This window comes from Arvicola amphibius, chromosome 6 (assembly GCF_903992535.2).
Source record: "Arvicola amphibius chromosome 6, mArvAmp1.2, whole genome shotgun sequence".
Lineage (NCBI taxonomy): Eukaryota > Metazoa > Chordata > Mammalia > Rodentia > Cricetidae > Arvicola > Arvicola amphibius.
Window position 1 is genome coordinate 48,597,329 of NC_052052.2, and position 13,618 is coordinate 48,610,946.

A 13,618-nucleotide genomic window follows, 5' to 3' on the forward strand; every position below is an offset into this window, starting at 1 on the left:
TAAAATGTGTGTGTGTGTGTGTGTGTTTAAATCTAGCTTTATTACTCTTCATCTTCTTAATTTCTTAACTATTTTCCTTTAAATACATGAACCCATAAGCATTATTTTCATGGAGTACCACTCCCAAGGTAGATTGGGTCAGTTTTATATCATTGTGGCAAATAGCTGAAACAAAGAATATAAAAGAAGTAAATATTACTATGGCTTATAGTTTGTGTGGCTGTACTGCTCTGAAGTTCTGAGAAGGCAGAACATCATGGCATTCTAAGGATGGAAGAGCAGAGTTCTTCACTTGGGACAGAAGCAGAAGAGTTGGAGAGGATACTGAAACATGGGATATTTGGAGCATGTCCACAGTGACATGCCGCCTAGGTTCCACCACCTCACAGTAATGCTGATTGAGTAGAGTTCTCTCTTTGTCTCTTTTTCTCAGACCCAACCTTGGATATATAGGGCTCAAGTGAAACAAGAAACTTGCTTTATTAGTACTTGTATGCAAAGTTTGCCAGCCTCTCTGTTCTTTATTCCAATTTTCAAAGTCTTCATGTTTGATTTAATTCTACCCAGGATCTTAGCTGTGTGTAGCAAAAGAAATTCAGCATATATACTTGTATTGAAGGGCCCAGGGAAGGTGGAAGGAGGTCATAGGAGGTCGATATAATCAAAATACATTGTATATATGTATAGAATTCCCAAAGAATAAATCACGGTAGGTGTTTTCACAGGATGTTTAGTCCTTTAGGTTTAGACTTTAGTTTGTTGGGTTCATAATGCAATTGCAAGTATGTGATTATTCTACTTGATTTCTTGCAGGTTCCTCTACCTGGTATGAAGTGGGTAGATAACCACAAAGGAGTATTTAATGTTGAAGTTGTTGCTGTTTCATCTATTCATACACAAGTGAGGTTTACTGTTTTTTAATAATCAAATTTCACTTAAATGAATTGAACCTGTTATTTATATCAGCTCTGTTGTCTTTCCTGGCTTTAGGAATATGTTAGCTAAAAACGTAGATTTAGACTTTTTTTTTCATTAACTACCATTGAATATTCTACCCTTTAAATGCCATGATGTATTTTGAACAATTAGGGATCTTTTCCTTTCTCTTCATTTCTGGTACATGGTAAAACTGAGTAGCAAAGCTGTTGCTGGCTCATTTTAATTCTGACAGGCCAGGTATCTCAGGTGGAAAGGTCTTAGAGATTCTTTTTTCCAGGTTCTGGACTGTGTTAGTAGTGAAAAGGAGGGACATTGAATAGCAGCATAAAGGTTCAGTTAGGAAGCAAATTCACCAGCAATTTGAATGGAGAACACTTAAAATACAGACTTGTTAAAATGTTAAAGATGATTTGCTATTAAATGAATGTTAAAAGAATTCTATAATAATGATAAATAGCAGACAGAATTATCAAGAAGTCCGAAGCAAACTCCTAACAACTGACAGAGTCTGGAAAGGATACTGATGCAGGAACATGGAGCTCAGCCTTCTGTGGCATCAGAGAAACTTGGTGCATAACACCTGCCATACAAGCATGGCAGCTGCCACTGCTGTGGTACACATCTGTGCAGTCTAGTCTCCACTAGAAGAATAAGGATTAGTCTTTTATGTCATCATCCCCACAGACTATAGCTGATGAGGGAGAAGCATGGGTGGAAGGATCTAGCTCCTATCTTGCATGATATAACAAGGAAGGTAGACTAGGAGCTAAGAGACAGTAAGTTAATAACAGACACAGCTTACTAAGGTGTCTGCCATGAGGATCGAACTCCAAAAATTAACTCAAACCAAAAATGACATCCTCCATCACTCTCAAATATTCATTCCTTTAGTAACTGATGGTATTTGAGATGGCTGTTTTAGAATGATGAGTAGGAAGGCATATATTAGATTGGAATAATTGTTTATATATATTTGTATGTGCCTTTTTTATTATCAATTAATGTGAGATATTGATGTTCTCCAGTTCTTGTGGGTTTTGTACTTAACATGGTTAGAATTGTTTAGTTCTGTATCTGTTCTTTGTTTTAGGATCCTTACCTTGACAAATTCTTTGCTCTTGTCAATGCTCTGGATGAACACATGTTCCCAGTCCGAATTGGGGATATGCGGATCATGGAAAACAACTTAGAAAATGAACTGAAGAGTAGCATTTCAGCTTTGAATTCCTCACAGCTGGAACCAGTAGTCCGGTTTCTTCATCTTCTGCTTGATAAACTAATACTTTTAGTTGTTAGACCTCCTGTGATTGCTGGCCAAATAGGTAATTAAGTTTACTTGGGATGAATTACAATATTAAAATTTTTTATTTCTAACTTAAAAAAAACATGATTTCTCTTTGCAGTGTTTGCAGTGGGAAGAGGTGGGAAGGTGCTGCTGACTTGTATGTGCCAGAAAATGATAACATATTTTTATAGACTTTTAATCAAACTATCAAATTAAATTAATAGTCAATCACCAAAGATGTATTAAGCACTTATGATGAATCTGATACTCATAGACATTGTCCAAAGCTTGGTCTCTGCTACTAAGTTCTCATTGTTAAGAACAGTAGTCCATAGACAATCCTATTACATTTTATAGAGCTTACAGTGTATCCATTCTACATTTTCCTCTGTTCTCTTTTCTCTGAATCACTCTATTATTCTCTTTTGTACTCTGAAAAAAGAATTGTTTCTCATTTCCACCCTTTCCAAACAAAATCTGGGGAAGAAATTGAGCCCGAAAGATACAAGCTGCTCTTTTATTAACGTTTTGGTAGCTGATGGTGCTGAGGAGGTGTCTGTTCACAACAATATGTGTTCTTTTAGGGACTCTTGTAAGTGGGGGGAGTTCTTGAGTCAGACTCTCAGAGATGAATAGGAGTGTGTCTTGTGCCCTGCTCAAGGAGAAGAAACCACATTCATGCACAGACACAAGATCTTAGGAAGTTATGTGAAGACTTGGAAGGAATGTGCTACAAGGTAGAGCTGATATGGGAGACATGAGATAATAGTAGAAATTTCCTGCCACAATTTCTGAAACCAGAAAATTATTCCATAGCAAACATTAGCCTTTGAAAGATCTGGCTGTAATTATGGAAGCAATGTGACTATATTTCACCTTTAAAGACATACTATGTAGGGACAGGGGATATGTTTTAGTGGGTGTGCGTATAGCAACTGTGAAAGTGGTGTGAGTGTCTGCAATGCCCACATTACTATGGGGAAGTGGGAGATGGAGAAATGGGACTCATTGGAAGCTCATGGGTCAGATACCCTGGCACACACAGTAGAAAGACAGCAAGTGAGTGTGTGTGTGTGTGTGTGTGTGTGTGTGTGTGTGTGTGTGCCTCATGTGTGACTGGTATCCAAGGGAGGCCAGAAGAGACCTCAGATCCCCCGGAACTGTAGTCACAGATGGTTGTGAGCCACCATGTGGGTGGTGGAAATTGAGTCTGGTTCTTTGGAAGAGTGGTCAGAGCTCTTAACTATTAAGCCATCTCTCGCACCCTGGAGCTTGTTTTGCAAAGCATTCTGCTGATTTGGAGCAGCTACTATGAGGGAAAAAAGGAAAGCTCACCAGCAGACAGGAGGCTGCTAAACCCTTTCAAGAGTCTTTCTGTCCTTTTAGTTCAGTACATGCTCTTTAATCTTGTAAATAGCCATTCCACTCGATGAGTTCACCTTTGGGAAACTTAGTTGGCTTCATTTATCTGTCCATGACTTTCTGTCCTGATTAAGTAAATCATAGAACTGACACCCTTACTCTACTTGGTTTACCTAGTTCTCCAATGTGCTGTCAGAATTCCCTGCTTTTAAAAGGTTCTTGATGTGTATCAACATGGAGATGGAGTAGTTGTGTTCTTTGTTATTTCAAGTGTTCTGCATCTTTCTGTTTTTCTAGCCCTTCCCTTCTAATCCTTTTATAGGTTCAGTAATTTCAATCAAGTTGCTTACCCACTGTCATCTTTTTATATTACTGGTTTTAATGATTTATTTTCATTGTTATTTTAAATTTCTTTAAAAGTAATATATATTTAATGTATGCTCTTTAGATTTTCAGAATCATCTTTAAAATGAGAAGTTAATTATCAAGTTTGTATATGAGATGGATTTCTCTGTGTGAAATGTATTACATCAAGATAATGTGTATCTGTTGAACAGTGTTTTACATTTTCACTTTAAATTCATAAAATGTTATTTCTCCTTTTGTTTTCAAGAATTTTTGTCAACTATTAACAAAATACCAAAATCAATCTACTATTTTTATACCCTTGCTGTATCTTACTCTACTTGCAGCCTTTTGTAAAGGGACAGAGCCTTCTTTTCTGTGCAACTGCAAATTTAAAAACATTAAAGCATTAAAACATTTTCTTCTTTCTGAAAAGTTAATCTAGGGCAAGCATCTTTTGAAGCTATGGCATCAATTATAAATCGACTTCACAAAAACTTAGAAGGAAATCATGACCAGCACGGGAGAAACAACCTTCTCGCATCGTATATCTATTATGTGTTCCGCCTGCCCAGTACTTCCCCTAACTCACCGTCACCAGGTATTTTACCCAGTTACTACTACACTGCCTTCCGCCTGTACTCACGCCAAGACTGAGGTGGTTGTGTAGTCTGTGGCGTGATTGACACGCTCACAGCATTTATTTCCTCTCTGATAAGGAGCACGCGCAGGGTTGGCCATTGAGGGTATGTTTCATTTTAAAACATCATTATATATACATCTTTAAGTTGAGTTGGAGGGCTTGGTTAAATTAATAATTGAAAATGAACATTGACAATCACTTCACCCATCTTTGAAAGCATTTTATCATTTTTTTCTTAAAATTAATAGACTATTTTATTTGTCATTTGTAGTGTATATTTGGACATTTAGGGAGATACATGGTAGACTAATAATTTTCTGTTAACCCTACCTATAAGGTATATATTAACATAAAAATGATTGTCTAGAAAATTTCCCAATTTCTTCATGATCAGTAAAATAACATAAGCTTTCTGAATATTAAAGGCTCAATTAGTTACTTCTCTTTCATATGATGTTGATGATAGTGGTGTTTGTGAGGGATGTTTGAGTTTGGATTTTCCATTTGGTTTGTTAGTTTATTGTTTAACCTTTGAAACTGCTTATCTGTTTGCTGTATAAGCAATCACCCATCCCTGGTGATGATAGTACGTGCTCCTTTGCAGCTATTGGCAATGGTATTGGTTTAAGCTTTAGCCTAGAGTTTTTGTTGTTCCTGTTGAAAGATGAACATTTGTCTCTCATCCTGACCTGTAATTTACTATCTTGATCTTAGCTATGTAACTTGAGAATCTGAGCGTGTGAGTCATAGTGCTATACCCAGAAAAGAACACCCAGAATGCTACTGCATCTGCCTTTTTGTTTGGTTCAGTAATTAAGAAAAAGTATACACATTAATTAGTTGTCAGATTTGTGTCACTTTCAATAAGACATTAAAAAATATTCTACAATTCAGAGACATAGATAGAGCTGGGGAGATGGCTTTCTCCATAAAATGCTTGTCATGCAAGCATGAGGACCTGAGTTTGGACTCAGAACCCATGTTAAGCCACACGTAGTCTGCACATTTCTAATCCCATAAGAAACGAATCTGCGGAATCAGTGAATGTCAGGTTGAGAGACCCTGTCTCTACAATCTAAGGGGACGGGCAAGTGAAGAAGACCGCTCAGGTTGATATCTGGCTTCCACACTCGTGCAAACACACATATACAAACAGTGTTATAGTATACACACGTGTGTACACATACATAAAAAGATATAGATCATTGAATATAATTGCCAGGTATTTTTGATTGTATGGAACATGTTTGAAAGAAGATAAAATGCTTAATTTTATTTTCACAAAGGAATTCTTCGCTTTTTTTTTTATAACCTAGGAAGCTCTTAGAATTGTCTTTAGGTTTGTTTTATGTGAGTATAAAACAAAGATGCCATTTTGTTATTTTTAACAAATTGCTTATGAAGATAAATAAAAGCATACATGTTGGTAATAAATTGGATGTCCCTATATATGACCATATATCAAGGGCAGAGCCAGAAGTGTAGGCAAAAGGGGAGAGAAGATGTCAGCTTCTGCATTTTGGGTCCTGCCACTGCTGTATTTGAGTAAGAGCAGTGTTTCTTATTCAGTTTATTTTTTATTGTTCATATATCATTGTTCATATATCATAGAAACATTTAAGAGAGTGATTTTAACATATAATTAATATGGTTTGTATCAGCTGTTACAAAGTAGAATTTCATATAGCTGTCACTGGTTCTTGAGTGTTTTTATTTCCAATGTTTTTTTCAAAAGAAAACCTGTGTTAATGTTTATTTAGAAACCAAAGCAATGCATAATTTTTGTGGGATTTTTGTAAAGTGTTCAATTATTTCTTTTGGTCCTTTCCTGGTTTTCTCTTACTAATTATGTGTTTCTTATTTACATCTCTAGGTCCTGGGGGTTTGGGAGGATCAGTGCATTATGCCACAATGGCCAGGTCTGCAGTGAGACCTGCAAGCCTTAACTTAAATCGTTCACGAAGCCTTAGCAACAGTAATCCAGATATATCTGGTACTCCCACGTCACCAGATGATGAAGTTCGGTCCATTATTGGCAGTAAGGTAAACATTGCTACCCATTTATAACAGTTATTAAAGTATTTAATGTATTCTTAATTTTAAGATGTATTTGAGTTCAGAGTAAGCAAGGAATTGTTTTCTGTTTTACTTGAGTTAGAAATAAGCAAGAAATTTATATTCTATTCTATCAGTAAATGTTTCATGTTTCTATTAAATATTAGAAAACTAGGTTATACATTGTGCATTTAAAAAATCAGCCAAATTCTAAAATTTGTTTAGGATAAATCATCACTTATAACTTGTTTGATATCTAATCATGTGAAAAATTCTTAGCTTAACGCTATAACCTGGGGAGGGACCTGTGTTACTGATGTGTTCAAGAAACAGGCTGTCATCAAGTTCAAGTGGGCGTTCCTCCTTCAGAAAAGCAACCAGAATAGTTTCTGGCCTTGGTTGATAATAGAGCTGCATTTCCTATGAACCTGTGTGGACTGCACTAGGAGTAGAGAAGTGTGATTATGTAACAATGGTCAGTAGTTATGCTAGACAAGAGAGAGGCCATCTAGGTTATAGAAGACCCACCTATGCTTTACTCAGGGCCTCCATTATTATTACACAAAAAAATCAGAAAAAATTACCTTTATATGCATAAAACACAAAAATAGGCCATATGGTGGTGGTGCATGCTTTTAATCTCAGCACTCAGGAGGCAGAGGCAGGTGGATCTCTTTGAGTTTGAGGCCAGCCTAATCTACAAAGCAAGTTCCAGGACAGCCAGGGCTGTTACACAGAGAAACCCTGTCTCCAAAAACCAAATCAAACCAAACCTAAAAACAAACAGCCAGGCAGGCGGTGGTGGCGCACGCCTTTAATCCCAGCACTCGGGAGGCAGAGGCAGGTGGATTTCTGGGAGTTCGAGGCCAGCCTGGTCTTCAAGAGCTAGTTCCAGGACAGGGTCTTAAAAAGCTGCAGAGAAACCCTGTCTCGAAAAACCAAAAAAAAAAAAACAAAAACCAGCCGGGCGGTGGTGGCACACGCCTTTAATCCCAGCACTCGGGAGGCAGAGGCAGGCGGATCTCTGAGTCTCTGAGTTCGAGGCCAACCTGGTCTACCAGAGCTACATCCAGGACAGGCTCTAGAAACTACAGGGAAACCCTGTCTCGAAAAAAAAAAAAAAAAAAAAACAGCCGGGCGGTGGTGGCACATGCCTTTAATCCCAGCACTCGGGAGGCAGAGGCAGGCAGATCTCTGAGTTCGAGGCCAACCTGGTCTACAAGAGCTACATCCAGGACAGGCTCTAGAAACTACAGGGAAACCCTGTCTCGAACCCCCCCCCCAAAAACAAACAAACAAACAAACAAACAAAAAACTCAAAGATAACTCTGAGTTTAAGCTTAGGAAAGTACTCGAGATTTTTAATCTTGTTTTATCCTCAATTGTTTCTTGTTTAATAGGGGCAGTACTTAAAACTCATACTACAAAGTATAGTTCTGTAGTAGACTAAGACCCGTTTGTGAACTACAGATGTTTATTGTCCAAAGGCTATAGAAACCATATCCCTTAAGATGGTACCTTAAAAAATCCTTAATTTTTGTAGGACTTACATTGTGCTTCATATAACAATTACTCTTTATATATTTGTTGTATAACTTCCAAGATTTAGAGCATGGAGCAATATTAATTGATTGGGGTTGCTCTTTTATAGGTCATTAAATGGAGTATAGTAACAGTCTATATATACATATTTATATGAAATTAGTATACGTGTGTGTGTGTATATACTAATTTCTTTTTTAGAGAAAGGTCATCACAGCATAAAAATTTGTCTTGAAATAGCTCGATTCTGTCTTAATTTTTTTTTCTTTTGAGACATTCTCATTATGTAGCCAAGGCTGGCTTTGAACTCCTGATCCTCTCGCTTCAGCCTCCCAAGTGTTGTGATAACAGGTATGTGCTGCCACCCAGATCTAATTAAATTTTATTTTAAGTAGTTTTACATTTTTTTCCTTTGGTGGAAAAATTATAATTACTTGCATTTCTTCCCCTAATGTTAATAACATACTTTTATCTCATAAAATGTGAGGTGTCTAAATTTTTGTGTATGTTTAGTCTTTATTTGTTCTTATTTAATTGTCCAGGCAATTCAGTGACCCCTTCTTTAGAGATGCTGTCTTGTGTCTCTGTCGTGGTCTTTCTTACCTTAGGTGTTTTAGTGCCAGTGACTTAGTTTTCACAATTTCAGTTTCACGCATTTTGTAGTCTGACCATTCTCTTTTCTTTCTAGTGTCTCAACTTCAGTGGTTTCCCCTTCCTTTCAGCTTCTCATCATTAATCTTGTTTTGCTTTTTTCTGGGAGGAGAGCAGGATGAGTGTCTTACCATTCTTTCTTCCTCCTAACTAGTGAGCCTAACTAGTCAGGACCAGCTAGTATATATTCTTTTCACACTCAAATCTCAATTCTGTTTTCTTCTCAAACTTGAAAACGTCATTAAAACCAGTTGACTGCCTCTTCCATGTTTTGAAAAATGCTGGTGTCTTCGTTAGAGTTCTCTTGCTGTGAAGACACCATGACCACAGCAACTTTTATAAAGGAAAACGTTTAATTGGGGCTAGCTGACATCTACGTCAGCGTGGTCACATCTCCTAATAGTTCCACTCTCTATGAGCCTGTGGAGCCATTTTCTTTCTAACTACCACATGCAGCTAGCCTCATCTGAAATTCCCTACTGCTGTCAGCTAGTCATTTTGTGCTCTTTTCACTAGTTCTTTCTGCTGTAGTTTATTGCCACAAACCACCTAATATTTCCCCTGATGGATGCTGGTGATCGTGTCTGCCAGCTACTTACCTACTGCTTAGTCTTCTGAGGGAGGCGAAGCTCCTTGTTCTCAGTCCTCAGCTTCTTCTTGTCTTTTCTTGTCTGTCTTCTTTTCTCTCCTACTCAGGATTCCCAGTCTTAGAGTTCTTTGATCTCTTTTCCTGCGTTACCAGTGTTTTCCTTTGTATTGAATCATTTTCATCTGCAGACAGGTGTGTTATTTCTCACTTTAAAAATTCTCTGTAGTGTTTCTGCTACTACTTTTTTCTATGCTGTTTTCTGGTACCTTTTTTAGCAGGGAGTAGGGTGGGGAAGTGTCCCTGGAGCCAGTGTTTGGATTAAAGATATATGCAGTAATGCCATCTCTGCTGTCTCTTAAAGTTGAGCACCTTATCCTTTGTACTTCCCTTCTTTTACTTTGTATACTTTGTGTCTTCAGTTTCTTTACTGTCTTCAATTAACTTTCCTACTGTCTCTCCCAAAACTGCACTTGTTATATTACAGATGTTCTCCACCTTGCTAAAGCCAATAGTTATGCATCCAAACTTGGTTTATGTGCCAGTGTCTTTAATTCTTTTTTTCAATTTAAATTATGTGTTTGTGTGTGTTTCTGTGTATGGATGTCTGCATGTATATGCAGGTATTTGTGGAGGGCAGTCAAGAACATCAAATTCCCCAGAGCTGGATGGAATTACAGGCAGTTTTGAGCTATCTGGATGCTGGGAACCTAATTCAGGGCCTTTCTCCGAGTCACATCTCTAGTCCTGCCAGTATCTTTGACACAAATGCTTCTTTTGCATTTAGTTTACTTGGCTTCTCAGTTTCTACATTGTCTTAGTTTTTTTGTTTTGTTGGTTTTTTTGCTTTGTTTTGTTTACTGTTTCTATCTTTTCATATTCTTATCTGAGTTCTTCCTTTTCTGATAATCCCTTTTTTTGCAAGTCTCTTTTTATTCAGGACGTTTATAAATGCTAGGTAAATCATTCCTCATACTCCTCTCAGGAATTCCACTTAACTGTTTTTCTAAATCCCTTTTCAGATCGCTCACATGTTAAAGGAGAGCCTTGCAGTTTTCTGTTTGGTTGGTTTTATTTTCTGTCTTTTCCTGTGCTGGAGGTTGAACTGAAGGCTTTTCATAAGATTTCTTATTATCCCCACCATCTTAGTTTGAGGTGTCAGCAGGTCTCCCTGCCTGTGGGGTTACACCTCCTCATAGGGTGCTCCTCACGAGCCTGTGGGGTCACGCCTCCTCATAGGGTGCTCCTCACGAGCCTGTGGGGTCACGCCTCCTCATAGGGTGCTCCTCACGAGCCTGTGGGGTCACGCCTCCTCATAGGGTGCTCCTCACGAGCCTGTGGGGTCACGCCTCCTCATAGGGTGCTCCTCACGAGCCTGTGGGGTCACGCCTCCTCATAGGGTGCTCCTCACGAGCCTGTGGGGTCACGCCTCCTCATAGGGTGCTCCTCACGAGCCTGTGGGGTCACGCCTCCTCATAGGGTGCTCCTCACGAGCCTGTGGGGTCACGCCTCCTCATAGGGTGCTCCTCACGAGCCTGTGGGGTCACACCTCCTCATAGGGTGCTCCTCACGAGCCTGTGGGGTCACACCTCCTCATAGGGTGCTCCTCACGAGCCTGTGGGGTCAGTTTCATTCAAGCTGTCACATTCATCACTTCAGCTGCTCTGCATTTGGGAAGAAAAAAGAGTAGAGAAAATATTCTCCCTGAAGTCAAAACTCCAAGCAATGGTTATTTTTCCTTTCTTTTGCTTCCTTTTTAAAACTTCTCAAGAGAAGTGGGGCCTGGGGCCAGCACATTTGCTTTTGCTGCTGGGAATCTTCCTAAGGAGCCTGCTGTCTCGATAGAACTGGTTACCACTGTGCCAACATTTTTTTTCCAAGCAGTCTTAACATTGGTAGTTTCTAGTTCCAGTATATTCTCTGCTTTAGTATTTTTAATCAGGTTGCTTTCTGTTATCTCTGTAATTATGCTCTTAAATCCTCCAAACATCTGTTACAACTTGCTCAAACTCCATTTAGCAGATTCTCTGCCATTAGTTGAGTTTGAAGTCAGGAAGTTGAGAGGTAGAGCACAGAATCTGAGTTTTATAAAGAATTTTTACATGACTCTGATGGTCTCTTAGGCTTGGGAAGTTGAAGTCAAGCTTCAGCTAACATCACCAGAAATCAGTATTCTCTTTCAGAAAAAAGTATGTCACTTCTGGTATATTTATTAATAGTTACTAACACTTAAATTTAATGCCAGTGATGATGAAGATATAATTCCTAGAGAGATACATGTTTTCCTTACAATGTTTATATAGGATAGTACACTGTTATGTCGAATGACAAAGTAGTAAACAGGAGCACAACTCCAACTTCACTGTGAGTAGAAAGGAACAAATTAACTGTTCCTTTGCATAATATTTTTCTAAATGTTTTCTATTCTCTAAAAGAAAAGAGAGGCAAGGGCAAACGACGGCAGGATTCTTGCTGCGTAGGAACTTTAAGCTAGTGAGAAATGCAGTGAAGTTAAGGCCTTTTAGCAAAGAGTGGTGGACCCCCCCCCCCCCCCAGTCCTAGTTCAGCTGAAAATTTGTACCATATTTAAGAAACGTTTTAGGGTGACGCTATAAAGTGTTCTGTGGTTTTCACTTTGGAGCAATCACTTCACATTGAAAATGATCTTTAAATGCTATGCTTAATATTCTTTTTTTTTTAAAAAAATGTTATATGATAAGATAATGTGAATGAACTAATATTCTATATGTACCTGAGGGGTTTTGGTTGCTTTAACAGTACTAATAAAGAACATTTTGCATTGGGAGGGCTGGATTTCTTTAGGAATAATTCATAGCATGCATCATGTAACATTTCTCTCCTTTCCAACTGCTCTCTATTATGTGCTTAGGGTTTAGACCGCTCCAATTCCTGGGTTAACACTGGTCCAAAAGCTGCCCCATGGGGATCCAACCCCAGTCCAAGTGCAGAATCAACACAGGTGGTGTTTACATTATAGGTTTCTTTATTGGCTGCTGATGTTTCCCTTTAGAACATTACCTTTTAGTACATGCTGTGATTTCAGTGGCTTGCTGTTTTTAATCATTATAAGTGTGTATTTTTATTTAGCACATTTTCCAACCACTGTGCATGAATCCCACCAGTTGCACCGGTAATGCTCTTCCTTTCTGTCTTCTGTCTCCTCCTGCTCACTCCGTACACACCGTGTCAGTGTCTCTGTGCCTGCTGACAATGCATTCATTGATAGTTTTATGATAGGATCTATTCAGGCCTTGTACATCCTTAGTAGGAAATTTTTACATAGAAAACAACCAGCAGTTTTCCATTTGCTGTAAAGTAAATATATTGTTTCCTGTGACCCTTGACCTTCTCTCTGTCATAATCACCAAGTAGAAAGACTGGCAGTTAAATATAAATAAATCTGAAGTATATAGTATGCATGTTTTCAAAATAAATGCTAGAAAGAAAACTCCACTGAATTTGTACTGTGTTGCAAAGTATGAAATTTTTTACGATTATAACATGTAATTTAAGACTAGTTGCTTGATAATTGACTGCATGATTATGAAAATATACTTCTTACTTGTGTATTGGCTTTGAATGAAAATTCTCTTACTCCTAAAAAAACCCAATTTCTGTTTAAGGCTATAACTGATTTATATTAGATATTATTTATGATAAACGTAAATGGTATTTTTAATAGAAAAAAGTAAACTTTCTAAAGTTTAATTTTCCTTATTAATTATGAAATTCTTGATTTCTTTTTCTTCAGACACCAGTTGAGAAGTATGTTTTTTCTTTTTGTATGTTTTCACTAGATATGTGCATGTGTAGATTACACAGATAAGTTTCATCCTTTGCAGCACTCTGTGTGTTAAAATCACTAAGGTAATTCATCTAAAAGACTAAAAACATAGAAATAATGTTCATACTTGCTTTTAAAGCAGTTCAAAATAACATAATGAAATCAGAAATAATACAGATGGTTGAATTGTACGTAGTCCTTGAACTTCAAGTCTTCTCTGCGGTGTTAATGTTATCTCGCCATCCATTCGTCTCCACTCCGTAGGCTATGGATCGAAGTTGTAATCGTATGTCTTCGCACACAGAGACGTCAAGTTTCTTACAAACATTAACGGGACGCTTACCAACTAAAAAGGTAGATTCATAAGAAGACAGTTCATAGAGGGGGAAAGTAATTCCAACAAGT

General features: G+C 37.9%; 1 protein-coding gene across 1 annotated transcript in view; it reads left to right on the forward strand.

The window, feature by feature from the left end:
• The window catches only part of Dock7 (dedicator of cytokinesis 7), a 187,348-nt gene that overhangs the window by 106,742 nt on the left and 66,988 nt on the right, over positions 1–13,618 (forward strand). Inside the window, exons 19-23 of the mRNA XM_038332904.1 lie at positions 814–900; positions 2,030–2,261; positions 4,368–4,532; positions 6,448–6,617; positions 13,478–13,567. Coding sequence (XP_038188832.1) covers positions 814–900; positions 2,030–2,261; positions 4,368–4,532; positions 6,448–6,617; positions 13,478–13,567 — 744 coding nt within the window. The remainder of the gene's footprint in view (positions 1–813; positions 901–2,029; positions 2,262–4,367; positions 4,533–6,447; positions 6,618–13,477; positions 13,568–13,618) is intronic.